Raw genomic sequence first — 23246 nt, forward strand, 5'->3', positions numbered from 1 at the left:
ATATAAATGCTGAAAATAGTCATTTTTTGCCATACGTTGACCTTGTAGACATTGTTTGCCCAGTTTTTTTGGTTGCAGCCACTGAAGCACAGAGGCCAGAAAAAATTAAACCAGTAGGGTTTGCACCCTAGTTTGTAACGGTGGCGGAGGGAGGAGGAGGACGCTAAAGGACAGCTGTGTGTGGAGTCATGAGGCTTGAAGAGAAGGACAGCTGCATAGAAGTCAGAACAAGTCTTCCGGCGTGCAGTAACCCTCCGAGATCCACCCCTCATTCATTTTAATAAAGGTCAGGTAATCGACACTTTTGTGACCTAGGCGAGTTCTCTTCTCAGTTACAATCCCTCCTGCTGCACTGAAGGTCCTTTCTGAGAGCACACTTGAGGCTGGGCAAGACAAGAGGTTCATGGCAAATTGTGACAGCTCTGGCCACAGATCAAGCCTGCGCACCCAGTAGTCCAGGGGTTCATCGCTCCTCAGAGTGTCGATATCTGCAGTTAATGCCAGGTAGTCCGCTACCTGCCGGTCGAGGCGTTCTTTGAGGGTGGATCCAGAAGGGTTGTGGCGCTGCCTTGGACAGAAAAACATTTGCATGTCTGACGTTACAGACTGGCCAAAGGGCTTTGTCCTTGCAGGTGTGCTCGTGGCAGGATTACTGGCACCTCTGCCCCTGGAATGTTGATGAGTTCCTGAAGTGACATCACCCTTAAAAGCATTGTACAACATGTTTTGCAGGCTGGTTTGTAAATGCCGCATCTTTTCGGACTTGTGGTATGTTGGTAACATTTCTGACACTTTATGCTTGTACCGAGGGTCTAGTAGCGTTGCGACCCAGTACAGGTCCTTCTCCTTAAGCCTCTTGATACGGGGGTCCTTCAACAGGCATGACAGCATGAAAGACCCCATTCTCACAAGGTTGGATGCAGAGCTATCCATCTCCGCTTCCTCATTATCAAGGACTGCATCATCCACGGTCTCCTCCCCCCAGCCACGTACAAGACCAGGGGTCCCCAAAAGGTCACCACTAGCCCCCTGGGAAGCCTGCTCCTGTTGGTCCTCCTCCTCCTCCTCCACAAAGCCACCTTCCTCCTCTGACTCCACTTCTGGCACCTCTCCCTGCGTTGCAGCAGGTGCCTGGGTTCGTTCTGGTGATTCCGACCAGAAATCGTGCGCTTCCAGCTCCTCGTCACGCTGGTCTACAGCCTCATCTGTCACTCGTCGCACGGCACGCTCCAGGAAGAAAGCGAAGGGTATTAGGTCGCTGATGGTGCCTTCGGTGCGACTGACCATATTTGTCACCTCTTCAAAAGGTCGCATGAGCCTGCAGGCATCGCGCATAAGCACCCAGTAACGGGGGAAAAAAATCCCCAGCTGTGCAGATCCAGTCCTACCACCCAGTTCAAAAAGGTACTCGTTGACGGCCCTTTGTTGTTGCAGCAGACGTTCCAACATAAGGAGCGTTGAATTCCAGCGAGTCTGGCTGTCAGAAATCAAACGCCTGACTGGCATGTTGTAGCGCTGCTGAATGTCAGCAAGGCGTGCCATGGCTGTGTAGGAACGTCTGAAATGGGCCGACACCTTTCTGGACTGGGTGAGAACGTCCTGGAATCCTGGGTACTTGGAGACAAAACGTTGGACTATTAAATTTAACACATGTGCCATGCAGGGCACATGTGTTAAATTGCCTAGTCTCAACGCTGCCAACAGATTGCTTCCATTGTCACACACCACTTTTCCGATCTGCAGTTGGTGTGGGGTCAGCCACCGATCGGCCTGTGACTGCAGAGATGACAGGAGTACAGATCCGGTATGGTTTTTGCTTTCCAGGCACGTCATCCCCAAGACAGCGTGACAACGGCGTACCTGGCACGTCGAATAGCCTAGGGGGAGCTGGGGGTGCACAGGTGTGGAGGAGGAGAAGGAGGACCCAGCAGCAGAGTAAGAAGAAGAAGAAGACGAGGTAGAGAGCGATGGAGGAGTAGAGGTGGTGGCAGAACCGCGTGCAATCCGTGGCGGTGACACCAACTCCACTGTTGTTGTTGAGCTACCCATTCCCTGCTTCCCAGCCATTACCAAGTTCACCCAGTGGGCAGTGTAGGTGACATACCTGCCCTGACCATGCTTGGAGGACCATGCGTCAGTAGTCATATGGACCTTTGGCCCAACACTAAGTGACAGAGATGCGGTAACTTGGCTCTGCACATGTTGGTACAGGTGTGGTATTCCCTTTTTAGCAAAAAAATTGCGGCTGGGTACCTTCCACTGCGGTGTCCCAATTGCTACAAATTTGCGGAAGGCCTCAGAGTCCACCAGCTGGTATGGTAAAAGCTGGCGGGCTAAGAGTGCAGACAAGCCAGCTGTCAGACGCCGGGCAAGGGGGTGACAGTCAGACATTGGCTTCTTACGCTCAAACATGGCCTTCACAGAAACTTGGCTGGTGGCAGATGACTGGGAATGGGAACAGGTGGTCAAGGTGGAAGGCGGAGTGGAGGGTGGTTCAGACGGGTCAAGGAGAGCAGAGGTAGAGCAGTAAGATGCTGGACCAGAAGGAGTGTGGCTTTTAGTTTGCCTGTTGCCTTTGAGGTGTTGCTCCCAAAGTGCTTTGTGCTTGCCGCTCATGTGCCTTCGCATAGAAGTTGTACCTATGTGGCTGTTGGGCTTACCAAGGCTCAGTTTCTGACTGCACTCATTGCAAATTACAATGCTTTTGTCAGAGGCACACACATTAAAAAAATCCCACACTGCTGACTTTTTGGAAGTGTGCGATCTGGCGGTAACAGTAGAAGTTGGCGGAGTTGGCGGTATTGGCGGCAATGGCGGGTGCGTTGGCCGGCTGAACACAGGTGCCGATACATGTTGTTGCCCTGCTGATCCCTGCGGGCTGTCCTCCCTGCTTCTTCTAAGTCTTATTCTCCTACTGCCTCTCTGACTCTCCGTCTCTCCATCTGAACTACCCTCCTCTTGCTCTCTTCTACTAGGCACCCACAAAACATCAATCTCCTCATCATCATTCTCCTCAGATGCATCAATTTCTTCTGACACATCACAGAAGGAAGCAGCAGCGGGGACCTCCTCCTCATCACTCATTATGTCCATCTCTATCGTGTTCTCTGCCAGAATTAAATCTGGTGTAAGGTCCTCATCTCCTTCATCTTCTTCTGGCAATAATGGTTGCGCATTACTCAGTTCAAGAAACTCATTGGAAAATAACTCCTCTGACCCCAGTGAAGAAGGGGCACCGGTGGTGGAGGAAGTGTTACGTGGGGTGGCCATAGCAGTGGAGGATGAGGAGGATGTTGTGGTAAAGTTAGAAACGGTAGAGGATGGGGTGTGCTGTGTAAGCCAGTCAACTACCTCTTCAGCATTTTGGGAGTTCAGGGTCATTGGCTTTTTAAAACTGGGAAATTTGCTAGGGCCACAGGATTGCATAGCAGCACGGCCCCTAGCACGGCCTCTGCGTGGCGGCCTGCCTTTGCCTGGCATTATTTTTAAAAAAACAACAACAACAACAAAAACTCAGTTGGTTTTTCTGGAAACGATAATACACACAGCTAGATGGCGGGTTGAAGAAAACACTGTGCAAATAATGCCTACAAAGTCAACGTATACACTACTACAGCGGTGGATACGGATTACGTAAAATATATGAATGCTGCTTGAAAAAAAGTAACTCAAGTGGTTTTTCTAGAGACGATAATATTATCAATATTTAGACAAAATGTGAACAAGGTCACACAGCTCGATGGCGGGTTGAAGAAAACAGTGTGCAAATAATGCCTACAAGGTCAACGTATACACTACTACAGCGGTGGATACGGATTACGTAAAATATATGAATGCTGCTTGAAAAAAAGTAACTCAAGTGGTTTTTCTAGAGACGATAATATTATCAATATTTAGACAAAATGTGAACAAGCTCACACAGCTCGATGGCGGGTTGAAGAAAACAGTGTGCAAATAATGCCTACAAGGTCAACGTATACACTACTACAGCGGTGGATACGGATTACGTAAAATATATGAATGCTGCTTGAAAAAAAGTAACTCAAGTGGTTTTTCTAGAGACGATAATATTATCAATATTTAGACAAAATGTGAACAAGCTCACACAGCTCGATGGCGGGTTGAAGAAAACAGTGTGCAAATAATGCCTACAAGGTCAACGTATACACTACTACAGCGGTGGATACGGATTACGTAAAATATATGAATGCTGCTTGAAAAAAAGTAACTCAAGTGGTTTTTCTAGAGACGATAATATTATCAATATTTAGACAAAATGTGAACAAGCTCACACAGCTCGATGGCGGGTTGAAGAAAACAGTGTGCAAAATAATGCCTACAAGGTCAACGTATACACTACTACAGCGGTGGATACGGATTACGTAAAATATATGAATGCTGCTTGAAAAAAAGTAACTCAAGTGGTTTTTCTAGAGACGATAATATTATCAATATTTAGACAAAATGTGAACAAGCTCACACAGCTCGATGGCGGGTTGAAGAAAACAGTGTGCAAATAATGCCTACAAGGTCAACGTATACACTACTACAGCGGTGGATACGGATTACGTAAAATATATGAATGCTGCTTGAAAAAAAGTAACTCAAGTGGTTTTTCTAGAGACGATAATATTATCAATATTTAGACAAAATGTGAACAAGCTCACACAGCTCGATGGCGGGTTGAAGAAAACAGTGTGCAAATAATGCCTACAAGGTCAACGTATACACTACTACAGCGGTGGATACGGATTACGTAAAATATATGAATGCTGCTTGAAAAAAAGTAACTCAAGTGGTTTTTCTAGAGACGATAATATTATCAATATTTAGACAAAATGTGAACAAGCTCACACAGCTCGATGGCGGGTTGAAGAAAACACTGTGCAAATAATGCCTACAAGGCCAACGTATACACTACTACAGCGGTGGATACGGATTACGTAAAATATATGAATGCTGCTTGAAAAAAGTGACTCCGGTGTTTTTTCTGGAGACGGTAATATTATGGATATTTAGACAGAATGGGAACAAGGTCACACAGCTCGATGGCGGGTTGAAGAAAACAGTGTGCAAATAATGCCTACAAGGCCAACGTATACACTACTACAGCGGTGGATACGGATTACGTAAAATATATGAATGCTGCTTGAAAAAAGTGACTCCGGTGTTTTTTCTGGAGACGGTAATATTATGGATATTTAGACAGAATGGGAACAAGGTCACACAGCTCGATGGCGGGTTGAAGAAAACAGTGTGCAAATAATGCCTACAAGGCCAACGTATACACTACTACAGCGGTGGATACGGATTACGTAAAATATATGAATGCTGCTTGAAAAAAGTGACTCCGGTGTTTTTTCTGGAGACGGTAATATTATGGATATTTAGACAGAATGGGAACAAGGTCACACAGCTCGATGGCGGGTTGAAGAAAACAGTGTGCAAATAATGCCTACAAGGCCAACGTATACACTACTACAGCGGTGGATACGGATTACGTAAAATATATTATGGCTGCTTGAAAAAAGTGACTCCGGTGTTTTTTCTGGAGACGGTAATATTATGGATATTTAGACAGAATGTGAACAAGGTCACACAGCTCGATGGCGGGTTGAAGAAAACAGTGTGCAAATAATGCCTACAGGGCAAATAATGCCTAAAAGGTCAACTTATACACTACTACAGCGGTAGTAAAATAAAAAAAAGTAAAATAAAAAAAAAATGAATATTAAAAAAAAAAAATTAAAGTTGGTGCTGCTGAACTACTAGGAGCAGCAGATTAGCACACCAGTCCCACTCCCCAACACTGCTAGACTAATAGCACTGGGCTCTTATAGTAGTAGTAGTAGTAGTAGTAGTAAAACAACAAAAAAATAAATAAAAGCAGTCCTTACAAGGACTACTGTTATTGCAGCAGTCAGCAGATGAGATCAGAAGCAGGACAGCTGCCCACTGCAGCTACATACAGAGCACTGCAGTAGAAGGTAGATTACTAGCCAGCAAAGCTACCTAAGCTTAAATGTCCCTCAAACCCCTGCAGACTTCTGTCCCTCCAATAACAGAGCAGTATCAAAACGATTACTAGCCAGCAAACTTTCAACTGTCCCTGAAATCACTAACAGGCAGCAGCTCTCTCCCTACACTATCTCTTCAGCACACACAGGCAGAGTGAAAAAACGCTGCAGGGCTTCGGTTTTTATAGGGAAGGGGAGTGGTCCAGGGGAGAGCTTCCTGATTGGCTGCCATGTACCTGCTGGTCTGGGGTGAGAGGGCAAAAAAAAGCGCCAACAATGGCGAACCCAAAATGGCGAACGTCGCGCGACGTTCGCGAACTTCCGGCGAGCGCGAACACCCGATGTTCGCGCGAACAAGTTCGCCGGCGAACAGTTCGCGACATCTCTATTGAAATCACAAGGCGTCAAAATAATTTTGACTTTTTGGTCCAAATGCATTAAAGTCAATGGGCGTCCGAATAATTTTGCTTTGCTGCAATTTTGATGCGCGTGACAATTTTTCTTTTTTTGACGCTGGGGATTTTTCACCGGCGAATTGTCACCACAGTTTTGCTAATTAATTTTCAAATTCATGTCTGGCTAATTTATTCGCCCATCACTATTCATTACATTTTCTGTAGTTTTGAGGCTGGTCAGGAGACACTTTCATAACAAATTAAAGGTGAATTAAAGAGATCCTGTCATCGGAAAACGTGTTTTTTTCCAAAACGCATCAGTTAATAGTGCTACTCCAGCAGAATTCTGCACTGAAACCCATTTCTCAAAAGAGCAAACAGATTTTTTTCTATTCAATTTTGAAATCTGACATGGGGCTAGACATTTTGTCAATTTCCCAGCTGCCCCCAGTCATGTGACTTGTGCCTGCACTTTAGGAGAGAAATGCTTTCTGGCAGGCTGCTGTTTTTCTTTCTCAATGTAACTGAATGTGTCTCAGTGGGACATGGGTTTTTACTGTTGAGTGTTGTTCTTAGATCTACCAGGCAGCTCTTATCTTGTGTTACGGAGCTGCTATCTGGTTACCTTCCCATTGTTCTTTTGTTTGGCTGCTGGGGGGGAAAAGGGAGGAGGGTGAAATCACTCTAACTTGCAGTACAGCAGTAAAGAGTGATTGAAGTTTATCAGAGCACAAGTCACATGACTTGGGGCAGCTGGGAAATTGACAATATGTCTAGCCCCATGTCAGATTTCAAAATTTAATATAAAAAAATATTTTGCTCTTTTGAGAAATGTATTTCAGTGCAGAATTCTGCTGGAGCCATACTCTTAACTGATTAATTTTGAAAAAACATTTTTTTCCCATGACAGCATCCCTTTAAACTAAAAAGTTTCTTTAGGTGTCAGATCTACTATTCAGAACACTTTGGATCTGTGTTTTTTTTCAGATAAAGGGTCTTGCTGCAATGAAATGAGTTAAGTTAACTAGAAACATTTAATTATTTAAATTGAATCATCTATGGCAGCAGCTGAGTAACACAGACTTGAGGGAGCCCCAGACAGATGAATATACAGTATATGCTGCACTATAAGTTCACCAGATCATCTTTCCACTTAAATAAACCACTGCAATTTATTAGAAGTGTTCTTTATTTTTTAAACCTATTGAATAACTCGTTTGTACCAACGGTGTACACCATGGAACAACTTGGGAAAGTGACATCGATTAATAATGGGCATAACAGTGTTACCTAGATCATTTTCTGTATGAGTCTATGGCTATATGAATCTTGATGATGTTTCTATAATATTAATGGAAGTTCCCACAATAGGTCACCCTGGTATTTGTTACATAGTTGATGAACTGGGCTGATAAATAAATGCATACTGGACATGGCTTGTACCCACTGATGGACCCTGTATAGTATATCATATCACTGAATGTGAGGTTATCTGGTACATTACTGTGTGGTGTCACTTTATGGATTCTGTTTCAGAGTAAGGTAGTATTACTTATTGACGTCAATGGTACAGTATGTGAAATGTTCTTATGGGTCTGTGATGCAGGATATCATGCTTATAGTGTACAATCATAAATAATCTATTTTGATTTTTATATTTTCTATACAATGTATGTCAAGAATGTCCAGCCTGAAGCTGAAGCACGTCTTAGTTTTTTTACTTTAAATTAGTTGCCCCAATCTTACTGGCCACTCTCTGTTTTCTTCTACTTTGCTTCTACTGCTGATGGTTTTGCTTTAGATACTTTTAATCACAATGGAGTTTTACACATCCTGATTGGTTATCTGACATCTTCAAGGAATGGAAAGCAGACTGAGTCTAGATCTGTATAGATACCTTAATTCAATTTACATTCTTTTAATGCATTTAAATGTTAGGTTTGCACCTAACTAGTTAACTAAATAGTTAAAATAAAGGCATTCATTTCTATGAAATATAACCAATGCACGTTTGTCTCATAGAGATTATGTAAATAATTAATTTTGAAGATCACTGATCTGAGCGTGCAGTTTTCCTCTTGGCAACAGAGTTATCCCCAATGATAATTTTCATTGAGGCAGAAGGAAGCAAGTATCAATGTGTCAGAGGAGATTATTCCGTTTAATCCATAGAATGTTGCATTCATGTAGGGATTTAGCCTTCTGACAAACAAATCTGCTATTGCACCTTAATATTTATAAAGTTTTGTTTTAAGTAGTCAAATGTGGATAGAAGGAGAAAAATAAAAATAAAAGACAAAATGAGAGTCAAGAGGGAAGAAGAAGAAAGTCGGGAAAGAAAAAGTCAGGACAGAAAGAAAAGATAGAAAAATAAACCCAAGAGAGAAGGAGAAAAAGAAAAAAAACTCAAGAGAAAAGGAGAGAAGGAGAAGAAAATAAATTCAAGAGAGAAGGAGAGAAGGTTAAGAAAGAGAAAAACTCAAGAGAGGAGTAGAAGAAAGAAAAGAAACTCAAAAGAGAAGAAGAAAAAAAAGAATCTCAAGAGAGAAGAAGAAGAAAGAAAAGAAACAGAAGAAGAATATGAAATTAAAAATAGACAAAAAGAAAAAATATAGTTCTTCATGATAAGGGTAGTAATGTTGTAGAATACCCTGCTGGGTGATGTTATAATGGCAGATTCTATGAATGCCTTAAAGGGCACCTATCACAGCCAAAATCAAACACATATTAACAATCTGACCAGTACAAGCTAAACACGTTTAATCAAACTACATATATAGTTTGTTGAAAAAACTGCAGGTTTTAAAAAAATCCCTTACTTTGTCAAATGGGTTCTTTCACTGAGGGAGGCCATACCGTGACTATAAGAGAGACTCTAATATGCAAATTTCAGGAGCATGCTCAGATTGTAACACTGCTTTGAGTATTCTACCCAGAATGCCTTGTTTAAGTAAACTCCTCCACTAGAAGTATCAGGATATTTCCCTATCTTGTCCCCTGCTGATAAAGTCATTATGCAAATGAAGGGCACACACTAACTTCCAGCAGGTGGCAGCACTACTGAACAGCAGCTAACAAACAGGTTTGGCTGATTTGAAAATAGCTTAGAAGGGTTGAAAAGCAAGCAAGGAATTTCAACTGAGCATGTGCGAGATTTCAGAGCTGCTGTTGGCTGGGAAGATATAGGTAGGAGGAGCCAGTGAAATGCAAGATGCCTGCCTCAGCTAGAACTGCAGGGGAGATAGGGGAGATCTTGCAGAAGGAATAGTGAGCTGATCATTTACATTATACAAACAATTCTCACTGTTTTAAAAATCGTATTTCTTGAACTTTCACATAGTGTATTTACTTAGTAAATGATTTTGGTCATGATTGGTGCGCTTTAAGTAGGGGCTAGGGTTACTTTTTATAGTATAAGTATAACATAGGATGGTTTTGCCACCAATATGGATTCATGCAACTTAGTTACCATTATGAACAAGGTTTTATTATTACAAGAAAAAAGGAAATCATTTTTAAAATGTAGAATTATTTGATTAAAGTGTACATGATAGGAGATAGGCTTGACTTGTTTCAGAGCTTTCTGGATAGGAAGTCCCTTACTTGTGTATTAATGAGATGGGGATACACAATGTAAAAGTAAAAGAAATGTAGATGAAAGACATTCTTTCCAATTATGTAATTGGGAATTACAGACAAATACTATGTATATGTATGTGTACTGTATGTATATATGTATGTGCATAATGTGGGTGGGGAAGGGGTATAAATATTTAGGAGACTGTACTCTTGCCAGCAGACACTATGGGGCATATTTATCAAGGGTCGAATTTCAAATTGTATAAACTTTGAAATTTGAATTCAAAAAGACCAACAGAAAGTCAAAGTTTTTTTTGGTCGAATAGGTCCATTTTCTATCGGATAGGTCCGTATTCAGCCAATCATTACTACTCACACACATATATATATAAATCTTTATATTTCCTAACTTGGTTACTAAGCGCAGCTAGTAAACTTTTATGTTTGTTGTATGTTGAATAACCAAAGTCTCTGGAATTCTCCTTTAAGCGACTTGTCAGTCCTCTTTTCTCCTCAAGTTTTAAATACACAATATTCTAAATTATTGATGTGTGAATTTATTCGCCAGGCGGAAATTAGCGGCGAATTCCTGCGATTCGCCACTGGCGAATAAATTCACAAAACTGATGTGAAAATTAATTTTTTTGACGCCGGCGTCCTTTTTTTGGACGCCGGTGCATTTTCAACAGCGAATTTGCGCCGGTATCAAAAAAATGGACACCTGCGTCAAAAAAATGGACGTTTCACAAATTTTTCGCCGTTTCAAGAATTTCGCAGCAAATTCGCGAATTTTTCAGCAAAACGAAATGCCCCAAATTTGCCCATCACTATTTAAAATCCATGTGGGTAAGTGCTAGAAAAAGCTCAGGGAAAAAAGTATAGTGGAAAAGGGTAATAAAAATCAAGTCGCTAAGCGACTAAACACGCAAGGTATAGTCAGCTGATGTCATCCCGAGCATCCAGGAAGTTACAAGCAGTGAGTGGAGGCAACATGGGTCGGAGTCTGAACCACAATCACGAGGTCACTGGAAACCGCTGTTATGCCTAATTTTAACTACACAAATATGAGTTTAATCGTTTGATTTTTTTATATATATATGTGGAATAAAACCAGTTATCCAGAACGCTCTTAATTACAGGATTATTTAATCTTTTAGTAATATTTTATTAGACTAGACTAGACTGGAGATGCAAGTTATAGATCTCTTAGTGGGAAGCCCCAGGTCCCAATCTGGACAATAGATTAGTGATGGGCAAATTTGCGCCGTTCGAGAAACGGCGCTGGCGTCTAGTTTTTAACGCCGGCGTCCGTTTTTGATGCCGGTGTCCGTTATTGACGCCGGCGTCCGTTTTTGATGCCGGTGTCCGTTTTTGACGCCGCCGTCCGTTTCTGACGCCGGTGAATTTTCGTGGCCGTTTTGCAAATTTATTCGCTGGCTGCGAATCACACAAATTTTCCGCGAATTCGCACCTGGCAAATAAATTCGGCCATCACTACAATAGATCCTTTCTCTGTATATGCAATAAAAACAAACAACATATATTTTATTTTGTATATAGTACAAACATACACAAACATGGCGATCCCCAGTGGATCGAAACGCGGCAATTTGTGCTTGATGGAGTAAAGACTGTTATTCTCAATACACCATGAGTGCTTTCATTACTTCTCTTTTATATATAAGTTTAGTTAGAGCAAGAGAGAGAGAGAGGTGAATAGTTCAGACAATGACTTAAGGTAGGCAAGTCATTTTTCTCTAATGTGGGAGAAACACAGAAGGATTGAACTTGATGAACTGTTGCCTTTTTCAACCCAAATAATTATTTATACCATACACTATAAACTCACCTATATGAGCCATTGCTAGGTGAGCCAGTCTATTCAATGTATTGAGGCATAAGGAGGAAAGCTATAGGCTGAAGAGCAGAAATGGATGTCAAGCATTTTTAGTAAAGCAAATTCCAGTGGAATGGACTAAAATGAAAAATAAAACTTGTAATATAAGTAGTTGGTGTTGTCTGCTACCTACTAGGAACCCTGATAAGAAGAGGAGTTGCCCCAGAGAACATTAAGATAATAGATACAATCAACCTGTTTATTTATATTTATTTCTCTGTCGTTTCTAGTCTTTGCCCATAGTAACATCAAGCCTGGCATCTGGGTCATTAGTTTATATATATATATTGTATATATTTAGTTTATATATATTATATATATTGTAAATAATATATTTATATAGTTTATATATATATATAGTGTGTAATGTAGTTGTTGTTGTTGTGAAACTATATCCTCGGAACAGGTATTTAACCAACAGATAATTTATATTATAATAATATACATAAATGACATATATTGTACATATCAGTAAATATTGCCCTTTTCTATCTTCACTACTATCCTGACTATTATATGTTATAGTAGGGCAAGGTAGAGACATGTAAGGTTTCAGCAACTGCTAGAGGATGCAGTGCTACTTTGTAGAAATAATGCTTTGCCCAGGCATTGCCACCATAGTTCTTGAAATGCGCCAGAAAACTATATTTCTCTTTCAGCTTACAATTATCTCACGCTATCTATAACAGGATATTCCTTTCCTATATCTGCAGTCAAATGTTCAAAAAAGTTTTTTTGTTCAGAGTAAATTCACAGCCCAATTAAATTCCTCCTTGCAGACCCATTGTCCGAAATGTATTTCAAACGCATCTTATATAGATTATTTAATTTCGCTCCTCAAAGCACAATTGCCGATTTCAAGAGAGCATCTCGTCCTGACGTCAGCACTTGTGTTTTAATCAAGCTTCCTCTGCATTATATAAAGCACACAGGCACTGTAGGGGGATTCTAATACTACACAATGGTATGTGTGCCTCGGGGAAATAGATTCTGTCCTGCAGAGCTTTGTTGCTGGCCACATACAGAGAGAAAGGATTGAGCTTTGATTTTCTCTGTTATCCTGCCAGATGTATTGTTAGGGAATCACATTTAATGACACTTGGAATTTTTCAGTCTGTTTTGGCTGTCAGAAAAATAGTTTGTAGAAACATAAACTGCTGTAACCCACTTGTGATTCTGTCTTGTCTATAGCCGGCAGAAATGTGCAGGAAAGTTATCATTACTTTACTCAATTTTACCTTACCATACATAGGTTTTGATAATATTGCATTATTTAAGATCAATGATGAGTTTTAAAAACGATAGCAAAATTCAGACCACAGGGTCTTGTTTAACGGGAGTGATTGAATAAAGCTAAGCAAGGAAAGAGAAGCAAAACACCCGTATTTACCCTCTCCCCCCTAAAAAATGATTTAGTGAGAATTGGATGCATTTTGTCATAGAAACTGGTAATTGGATGCAAAAACCGGTTAAAGTAGGAAGTTGATCCACACACTCCACTGCAATTAGCGTTTTGCATCTGAAATTGCACTGTGCATTCAGCCCCTTAAAGCAAAACTAAATCCCCATTGTGATAAGTCCCCATTGGGCCCCCCTCCCTGCCTCCCCCCTGCACAGTCTTACCCCTGAATTCTTTCCCCCTTTAGAAATAGCAACCACAAATGCAGAGTGAGCACAGTGGAGCTCGCGGGCACCATCTTCCTTTCTACGGTAATCTTTGGGGGAAATTTACTGAAGGCGAAGTGGCTAACGCTGGTGAAAATCCACCAATTTACTAATGGTAGCTGGCGTAAATTCGTTGGTGTAATTTCGCCAAGGAGATAGACTGTGGCGCAACTTCACACTCTAACACCAGGCGAATTTTCGGTCTGGCGAAAGATCATTACTACGCAAATTCACTAAGTTTTTGATTTTACTGACCGTTACCTCTATCGCCAGACTTGCCTTCGCCACCTTAGACCAGGTGAAGTGCAATAGAGTAGATAGGAGTTCCTCAAAAAAAAAAAGTTGAACATTTTTCTAAGTCCCAAAAAAACGCTGAGGTTTTTTTCTATTTAAAGGGTGATAGACTGAAAAAGATCTTAAATTTTATTTTGGGGTACCCTCCTTCCCCCCTACATTTGCTAACATATGACACCTAAACTATACTGTGGGCTCATGTGTAGGGCAATATAACAACTTTATATAATTTTATTAAGGTTCCCTGGGCTTGTGTAGTGTAATGTATTTGCTGCAGCATATACAGGCATTGTACTTTAACTGCACACCGTTTGCTAATTAGCCAGCGCTAGCGTAACTTCGAACTGCTGAGCGTAATTTCGCTGGCATAACTTCGCCAGTGTTCGGTACCCTGTGCGCAGGCGAATTTACGCCTGGCTAAGTGTTGCAATGTGCCCAAAGCCAGCGCTGGCGAATTTTCAACCGGTTAGTGAATTTGCCCCTTTGTGTCTTCTTTCTCCCCTTCTGCAATTTGCGTCTCTTTTGGCGCATGTACAGTTGTCGCAAACCAAGAGATGACTCCAACTGTGCATGTGCCAATACGCCACTCACTTCACGAAGATTACCGAAGCGAAGAAGATGGAGCTCCTGTGAGCTCCGATGCGCTCACTCTGCATTTGTGGTCGCTATTTCTAGAGGGGAAAGAATTCAGGGGTAAGACTGTGCAGGGGGGAGGCAGGGGGGGGGCAATGGGGACTTATCAAAATGGGGGGTTTAGTTCTCCTTTAACTACATTTGGCCTTTAGATGCTTCCTCATTCGCTAATTGTAATAATTCCAATTATTAATATTGTATCAACCTCACAATAGAAAAATGCTCTGCCTTTAGTTTCATGTTATCAGGCAGGAGGCAGAAGGTGCTTATTTATCATGGGGTTTAGCTTGCTCAAAAGCTGTGTTTTGTTACACCTAGAGGAAGGCATGAAGAAGAAAGGACAGATCTACCTGAGATACCCATCTGTCTATAACAAAATTCTATCTGTGGCTTCTGTTGCATTCAGCCTTGTATTGCAAAGTGTCATCACACATCACTAACCATGCAATGAAAAGAATCCCAGTGCTCCGGAGCAAATCATGTAAGGTTCTCCAGAACTCAGAACACTTTAGAGCAGAACTAATCCACTACTTCCACATAGTGCATATGTTATAGGTGTGATTGTCAGGGTTTCTGCAGTAAATGCAGTAACATGGGCCATGTTTAGCTCTGTCACGTCACTTATGAGATGTTTGCTGCCACTAATCTGACTGCAGCGTGCCAACTGAAGCTAATTGATGATTTGTTGTCATGAGCTATTGGAGCAAGGAAAGATCTGCCAGTGTCTCTGTGTAATTCCATTTGTCTTCTTAACAACATCAGTCTAATCTGTGAGAATTCAGACCTTCAGATGAACAGACCAACAGGTAGAAAGTGACTAGAAGCAAATGTAGATTATGACAGTCATTTGGTGCAACAATACATGGCCCCTATATGAAAGATAACTGCACTCAAAGTCATCCTGTAAAGGAAAATTAAACCCTGAAATAAAGCTCACTTTTGCAATATAAATAATTTAAAATAAAAATGTTTCTAGTTTTTTAATTATATCAGTTTTACATTGCCAATGTAATAGATTTAAAATGATAGTGCCACCTGCTGTTCATTTAGCTAACTGGCTATATTTGTTAGAAAATTAAGTTAGGAAAGTCTTGTGATGTTGCTCTGCTTAGAACTGACCGGAAACATCGGATGACTTCTCAACCTAAAATTAAATAAAAGCTTCTTTATGTTTCTAAAAAATGGAGCATCCAGCCAACAAGATCACAACCTTTTTTTGTGTGCTACTTTCATCCATTTGTGCTGCCCATTGTGTAGGTTATAGCCAAAACTCTGAAGACTGAAAGGAGGTTGAAACACCACCCTGAAACACTTTCACCCAAATCTGCTTTAATAAGTATTAATAATCCCGCCTTTTTGTGAAGTTGAACCCATGCCTTGTGTTATTTTCTTCTAGATGGCTATACGACAGATGACATTCAGTTTTATTGGAATGGGGGGGACAAAGCCATCACAGGAGTGGAAAAGATTGAGCTGCCTCAGTTTTCTATTGTCGACTACAAAATGGTTTCAAGGAACGTAATTTTCTCAACTGGTAAGTATCCTGCTTAGTGGAATTCATTCTGGATATCAGCTGCCATGGTTTGCTTACAGTGGTTTTGTTTCTATCACAGGTGCCTATCCTCGCTTGTCGCTTAGCTTTCGCCTGAAAAGAAATATTGGATACTTCATTTTACAAACCTATATGCCTTCTACATTGATTACTATTCTGTCATGGGTGTCCTTCTGGATCAATTACGATGCATCTGCTGCAAGAGTTGCTTTAGGTATTTACTCATACATACTTATAGTTCTGTGAGTAGTGATTGAAATAGCCCATCTTAAGAAGGTTCCCCAGCTCCCAAAAAGCCCAAAAAACAAACTCCTTCCATATAAATTATGAAACCTACAGTGTTATGTTACATCCTCAAAAGTCTATGGAGGTTGGACCTTACTGCTCCCCCTGTATTGTGTTATGTGTAAGGATATTCCAATCTCCCCTCTCCCACACCCATATATTCTGTACTTCATGTTGTTAACATATAGATCACATTTGGGCGCTCTGAGCAATGCATTAAAGATGACCTGTCAACCAAACAAAAAAGCTGTATAAAAAAGTCCTTTTTATATTAAACACAAACCCCAAATTCTTCTTTCTTATTAGCACATTCATGCCTGTTATAAAGGTATTTAAAAATATCAACTGTTAGGGGCCAATTCACTAACTTCAAGTGAAGGATTCGAAGGTAAAAAACTTCGAATTTCGAAGTTTTTTTTGGGCTACTTCGACCATCAAATGGGCTACTTCGACCTTCGACTACGACTACGACTTCGAATCGAAGGATTTGAACTAAAAATCGTTCGACTATTCGACCATTCGATAGTCGAAGTACTGTCTCTTTAAAAAAAACTTCGACCCCCTAGTTCGCCATCTCAAAGCTACCGAAGTCAATGTTAGCCTATGGGGAAGGTCCCCATAGGCTTGGCTAATTTTTTTGATCGAAGGATATTCCTTCGATCGTTGGATTTTATCGTTCGATCGAAGGAATTATCCTTCGATCGTTCGATCGAACTATCTGCGCTAAATCCTTCAACTTCGATATTCGAAGTCGAAGGATTTTAATTCCTAGTCGAATATCGAGGGTTAATTAACCCTCGATATTCGACCCTTAGTGAATCGGCCCCTTAATTGCATGCTCCTCCTCTATGCCTCAAACATAGCAGTGGGGCAGGCAATATCTTTTACTTTCCATTCTACAATTCCCAGATGTCATTGCCCTTCTCACCCCCGCCCCCCACCTTCCTCACCATCTAATTGTGTAACCAGGGCATGGGCAGCAGGTCCCTCATTCTGGCCCATAAACAAGATGTTGGCAAGTTTGCCTTAAAAACAGTGTCCACAAAATGGCTGCTGCCTACTTGCTGGGATTGTGAATTCCAAGACTGAAACAAGATTTAAATAATTTATATAGTGTAAGTAAATTGTATAGAAAAGGAATTAAGATTATTTCTTAGGATGACAAGTCCACTTTAAGTAACCCAAAAATCCAGTTTCAGAATAGCCAAAACAACCCCCTTAGACTTGCATTGAAATCCCCAGAACTTGTCAGGTGTTAGTTGCCTAGTAGTGATGTGTGGGTCGGCCCGATACCTGCGGGACCCGCAGATGTACCTCGCACCCCACTTTCCGGGTCACAGGCTGGTGCGGGTTGAGCTCTTCTGGCTGCTTTTCCTGCCCGCGACCTTACAAATGCCGGCTTCCGGGTTGAACTTTTATAGACGTGCGTCTTTCGACCCGGCCAACTTTTGTGACGGCATCAGCAGGGTGGCGCGGGTTTATAAAAGGAAGTCGGGCTTGGGTGGGCGCAGGTGGAGGGAGGAAAAATCAGACCCGCACATCACTATTGACTAGAAAAGTATGCGCTTGTGCCAGTTACCTATGAGACAGGGATCCCTCATTGTCTTTAATTTCCCTATTGTATTTTGTTATTCTCAGAAATGAGAATTTATATATTGGTGCTTTATAATACCTACCCTTACAACAGTTCACTGTTTCATAACTATAAGAGTTATTTATGAAAAATATAATATTTCTACGTTTGTTAAAATTTATAATAACTTTCATGTTACTGTCTTTCCTTCACAGGGATAACAACTGTACTGACGATGACAACTATCAACACTCATCTCAGAGAGACTCTACCCAAAATTCCCTATGTGAAGGCCATAGATGTCTATCTGATGGGATGTTTCGTTTTTGTGTTCTTAGCTTTGCTTGAATATGCCTTTGTCAACTATATCTTCTTTGGAAAAGGTCCTCAGCTCCAGAAAAAAGAAGCGGAAAAAGCTGAAAAGGCAAATAATGAAAAGACAAAGCTGGAAATGAACAAGGTTCAGGTATAGAGGATTTCTTCTGTCATGACAAACTCATATGAGGAGCTGGATGATTTTAAACCTTATTAGATCGATATAGGAACTCAGGCCTAGCAATTCTTGTGTGTCTGTCCCACAAAACCTTAAAAAGCGAAGGCCATCTCCCATAGACTTCATTTTAAACAAAAATTCTAATTTCTAAAAATGATTTCCCTTTACCCTGTAATTATAAAACAGTGCCTTTTACTTGATGGTAATTAAGATGCATGAATCCATATTGGTGGCAAAATCCTGTTGGGTTTATTTCATGCTTAAAGGAGAAGCGCACCGTTCAAGGGACCTCTACATGACCTTCTCAGGTTTTAGCTGGAGGATTTTCGGATTTTTTTTGGAGATTCGGGGCATAATAAATCTCGGAAAATTCAAGTTTTTTTAAACCCTAAAAATTCATGTTTTTATCTTGACAAATTAAATTTTTTGGGGGAAAAACACAACTCTTCATTCAATAAATAATCCCCTTAATGTATGGTGATCCAAATTATGGAAAAATCACTTGGAAACCCCTAGGTCCCAAGCATTCAGCATAATAGATCCTAGAACTTTACAATTAATCAGAACAAGAAGTGCAGATAAGTGTGTGAAACAGATGCAGCTTCCAATATGGTTGCACATTTGCAATTGACTTTTTAATAAATGAATATTGCAAAATTGCTTAGAATTACATTTTCTTTCCTTAAGCAAAATGGCATTTTTTCTTTATTTTGGGTAGAATTCCGATTTTAAGCTCATACTATTCAAATGTTGCTTAGAATTACATTTTCTTTCCTTATGCAAATTGCCATTTTTTCTTTTTTTGGGGTAGAAATCCACTTTTAAGATTTTTTCTTTTTTTGGGGTAGAAATCCACTTTTAAGCTCACACTATTCAAGAGTTGCTTAGAATTACTTTTTCTTTCCGTAATCAAAATTACATTTTTTAATTTTTTTCGGGGTAGAATTCCAATTTTAAGCTCATGCTACTCAAGGAAAACTAATTGAAAATGACTCTCAGCAAAATTTAACCCTATCTGTACTACTTTACTCTTCGTTGAGGGAAAAGTGTCCACCAACTTTGTTGTGCCTAGTTGATAAAATCAATAGATCTTCTATATTTGCCATTTGGTCAAAACACATTATTGGACTGGGTAATAAACAGAGTAATAACCCCAAAGCAATAATATAACATTTGGAGGCTAAATCTTTCAGAAATAAACTTCACGTCCATGAGCAAAGCTAATCATAATAAGCCAATATCAAACTACCTTAACAGCATATATTCAAAATGAAACAACTGTTGTGTGAGAGCTATTATGTTTATAGCTGTGTTTCATGCTCATAATTTAAGATTTAATTCCCAACTCGGTGCTAGAAACACCTTCATTGCTTCAGGCAAGAAAGCTAAATTGTTCGTATGGTGTATTATCATCTAAAGTGTAGCATTTGTGAACACTAAATCTGCTTTTGTAGGGAACTGTGGGAGGGCATGAAACTTTGTTTTGCATTTTAAGATTTTAAGCTATTTATACCCTTCTGCTGTCCTGGCACTTCCTTTTCTTCACTTTGGCCTCATGCATGTCTCTATTTATGATGCTATTTGAACACAAAACTAGTAGTATCATTGGTTAGGGTTCCCACCTGATTGGCTTTGACCGAGACAGCCCAGTTTTTGGAAGGGCTGCCGTTTCAAAACTGCTTCTAGATGGATGCAATCACAATTGCCATGTCATAGCTCTTCCCCGTGATGTCAGTGGCCAACCCAGCAACTTCAGCAGTCCACCCATGATGTCATCAGAACACCCCAAAAAGGTGACAATCCTATCATAGCTTTATCATTCACACCAATGGGAATCCCATACTGTCATACAGTACATATCTGTCTGTTGAGACGTTCTTCAATAATCTGAATAACATGTTAATACTTTAAAAACACATGGTTTGTAAGTAAATCTAAACCCTCAAAACAGATTAATGTACAAGAGCACTTCTAAGCACTTTCTTTTGCTATTTACATTAGTTTTTTTATGTTTCAAGATATTAGCAGTTTTTAAGATGGTAATATAATGACTATGAAACCACCTGCTGGGCATTTTTGGGACAAATGGCTACAGCCCGCTGACAATTCTTTTCCTGAGCAAAAAAATGTCCTGTGATGTTTCTCTGCTTCGAAAATGTGGTTAGTGGGCAGAAAAGTTAAATCTTTCATTTCTCTGGTCAATGCTAAGCAGAGCAACATTGTAAAAATTAAGGTATGGTGATCCAAGTTACAGAAGGATCCCTTATCTGGAACACCTCAGATCCCAAACATTCTGGATAATAGATCTCATATCTGTACCAGCTTGTGTCATATTCGAACATCGATCACTTCACAGTCCAATGAGAAGCCCTCTGCATAATGAGTTGTTCTAGAAAACCCTGTAGCTGAAGAAGTGAGAGGTTTGTTTATATGGAGGGCTTCTCTGGGAACTGATTTGATTGGGCTCATATGAACAGGAAGCAGAATGTTGCTTTACTTTCAATTTCAGACCGTGCAATAAATAACATAACACATATATATATATATATATATATAGATAGATAGATAGATAGATAGATAGATAGATAGATAGATAGATAGATAGATAGATATAGATATAGATAGATATAGTAGAAGGCTTAGGCACACACTCTCAAGGACACCCAGGTGCAAATCATAATAGGCAAACACAATGTAGAAAACTGCTGATGCACACCAGGATTATATTAAAAAATAAGGACATATATATATATATATATATATATATATATATATATATATATATATATATAACATAAATAAGTCCTTATTTTTTAATATAATCCTGGTGTGCATCAGCATTCTTCTACATTGTGTCTACTTTTATGATTTGCACCTGGGGTGTCCTTGAGAGTGTGTGCCTAAGCCTTCTACTATATATATGTGTTATATTATTTATTGTTATATATATTTATATATATATATATATATATATATATATATATATATATATATATATATATATATATATATATATATATATATATATATATATATCTTAATTAACACAGGTTCAGCTCAACTATTCTTTGAACTAATGTCAACCAGGGTCAAATAAAGTAACAAATGCAAGGAATATAATAGCAGGCTGTATGCTTCAAAAGTGTGTGATACAACTGGTGAAGAAGAGTTTCAAGGGGTAATCTGTTGCCCCCCAAAAAAATACTGTGCATGATTAGTGATGGGCAAATTTGTCATGCTTCGCCACAAAATGCCAGCGAAATTCACAAAACGGGCGAAAGATTCATGAAATGCGAATTTTGAAGCCGGCGACAAGTTGCCGACGGCAAAATTAGTGCGACGACATTAGACGTGCATTAAAGTCATGGGTGTCCGTTAATCTTCACCGACGTCTAAATTGTAGACAGCGTCAAAATAACTTTGACGCAGACGAAACGCTGAAAATCACAGCGCCTGTCTAATAAATTCACCCATCACTATGCATGATCTTTGTGTCTACTAAAACTTGTTTCACACATTTCAGCAGCATAAAGCCTGCAATATTCTTTCATTAAAACCAATGAACGGGTCCCATGCCCATAAGAGATGTGACAAGTGAAGCAATGCTCTTATTTTGTTCTGCAGGTCGACGCTCACGGAAACATTCTCCTTACAACTCTTGAACTCAGAAATGAAGTCAGTGGCTCTGAAGTGTTGACAAGTATCAGCGACCCAAGGGCCACCATGTACTCGTACGACAGCGCAAGCATCCAGTACCGCAAACCAGTGGCCAACAGAGATATGTACAGCAGAAGCAATTTAGATAGGCACGTGGTTCATAAAAAGGGCCGCTTAAGGAGAAGGGCATCTCAGATTAAAATTAAGATTCCCGATTTGACTGATGTGAATGGCATTGACAGATGGTCCAGGATGATATTCCCTGTTGCTTTTACTTTTTTTAATGTTGTCTATTGGCTTTACTATATACACTAAATGATGCAGTTGGCGCCTTCCTGAGAATCTTAGATCTATTTTTCTGATGCTGAAGGGACTGCATTAGCAATAATGCTGCAAGGTAAGGTATTCAGCCATCAAACTGATTTCAGTGTCCTGCACACAGCATTTTGTGAGATGACCGTTTTTAGAAAGATAAAGCTTTGCTCTGTTTCCAGATTTAACGTTTTTGACCTCTTGAGCGTCGGAGGGTACCACTTGGGGTTCCACCTGGTGCTCCAGAGAGTCAAAAGCAACGATTACTCCAATACATTACGGTAAGAAAAAGCTTTATAACTGTGTTGGCATTGTATGTGTCTCTTAACCCCTTCTCTGCCAGAGTGGCCAGCAATACAGTGCATAGAAGTGGTTACACTGAACTCACATATCGCAGGGGGTTGATATCTGATGCCGCAGGATACTTTGTCCTTAAGCCTTTTTGTTCTTTTTGATGTATAACGAACTAACACATTGCTAATACGATTTACTTTGGAAGAAAATGAAACGTTTACAATCCACAGTGACACGTTTTTCTGTGAACTTACACCAAATACACCAACAGATTTATGGGTCTGAATGATTGTAACTTGACTGATTGATGCCATAATAGTCTTAAAGTGCTGTGTGATAAACATGCAATATGGAAGGGAACGTGTTAGGATTTATTTGAAAGGAAAAGACATATTCATGTACACAAACAAATCATGTTGTCTAGTGGTTTTAGCACCTTCACAGCAATTCTCCTACAGCCTGATTGAGTACTGCTGGGGTCTACAGTTTGCCAGTATAAAAGCAGAAGACGTATTTGTCGAATGACAGACTTTCCTTATTAGTACAGTCTGCACATGAAAACATCTGTTAAGCTCAGAATATACTGGCATCATCCATGGC

General features: G+C 40.2%; 1 protein-coding gene across 1 annotated transcript in view; it reads left to right on the plus strand.

Annotated features, from left to right (window-relative positions):
* The window catches only part of LOC108698238 (gamma-aminobutyric acid receptor subunit beta-1), a 274808-nt gene extending 251807 nt beyond the window's left edge, over window positions 1-23001 (plus strand). The window contains exons 6-9 of the mRNA XM_018229572.2: window positions 15877-16014; window positions 16094-16246; window positions 18106-18356; window positions 22008-23001. Coding sequence (XP_018085061.1) covers window positions 15877-16014; window positions 16094-16246; window positions 18106-18356; window positions 22008-22355 — 890 coding nt within the window. The 3' untranslated portion in view covers window positions 22356-23001. The remainder of the gene's footprint in view (window positions 1-15876; window positions 16015-16093; window positions 16247-18105; window positions 18357-22007) is intronic.
* Window positions 23002-23246: the final 245 nt, after the last annotated feature.

The sequence above is a fragment of the Xenopus laevis genome, chromosome 1L (genome assembly GCF_017654675.1).
Source record: "Xenopus laevis strain J_2021 chromosome 1L, Xenopus_laevis_v10.1, whole genome shotgun sequence".
NCBI lineage: Eukaryota > Metazoa > Chordata > Amphibia > Anura > Pipidae > Xenopus > Xenopus laevis.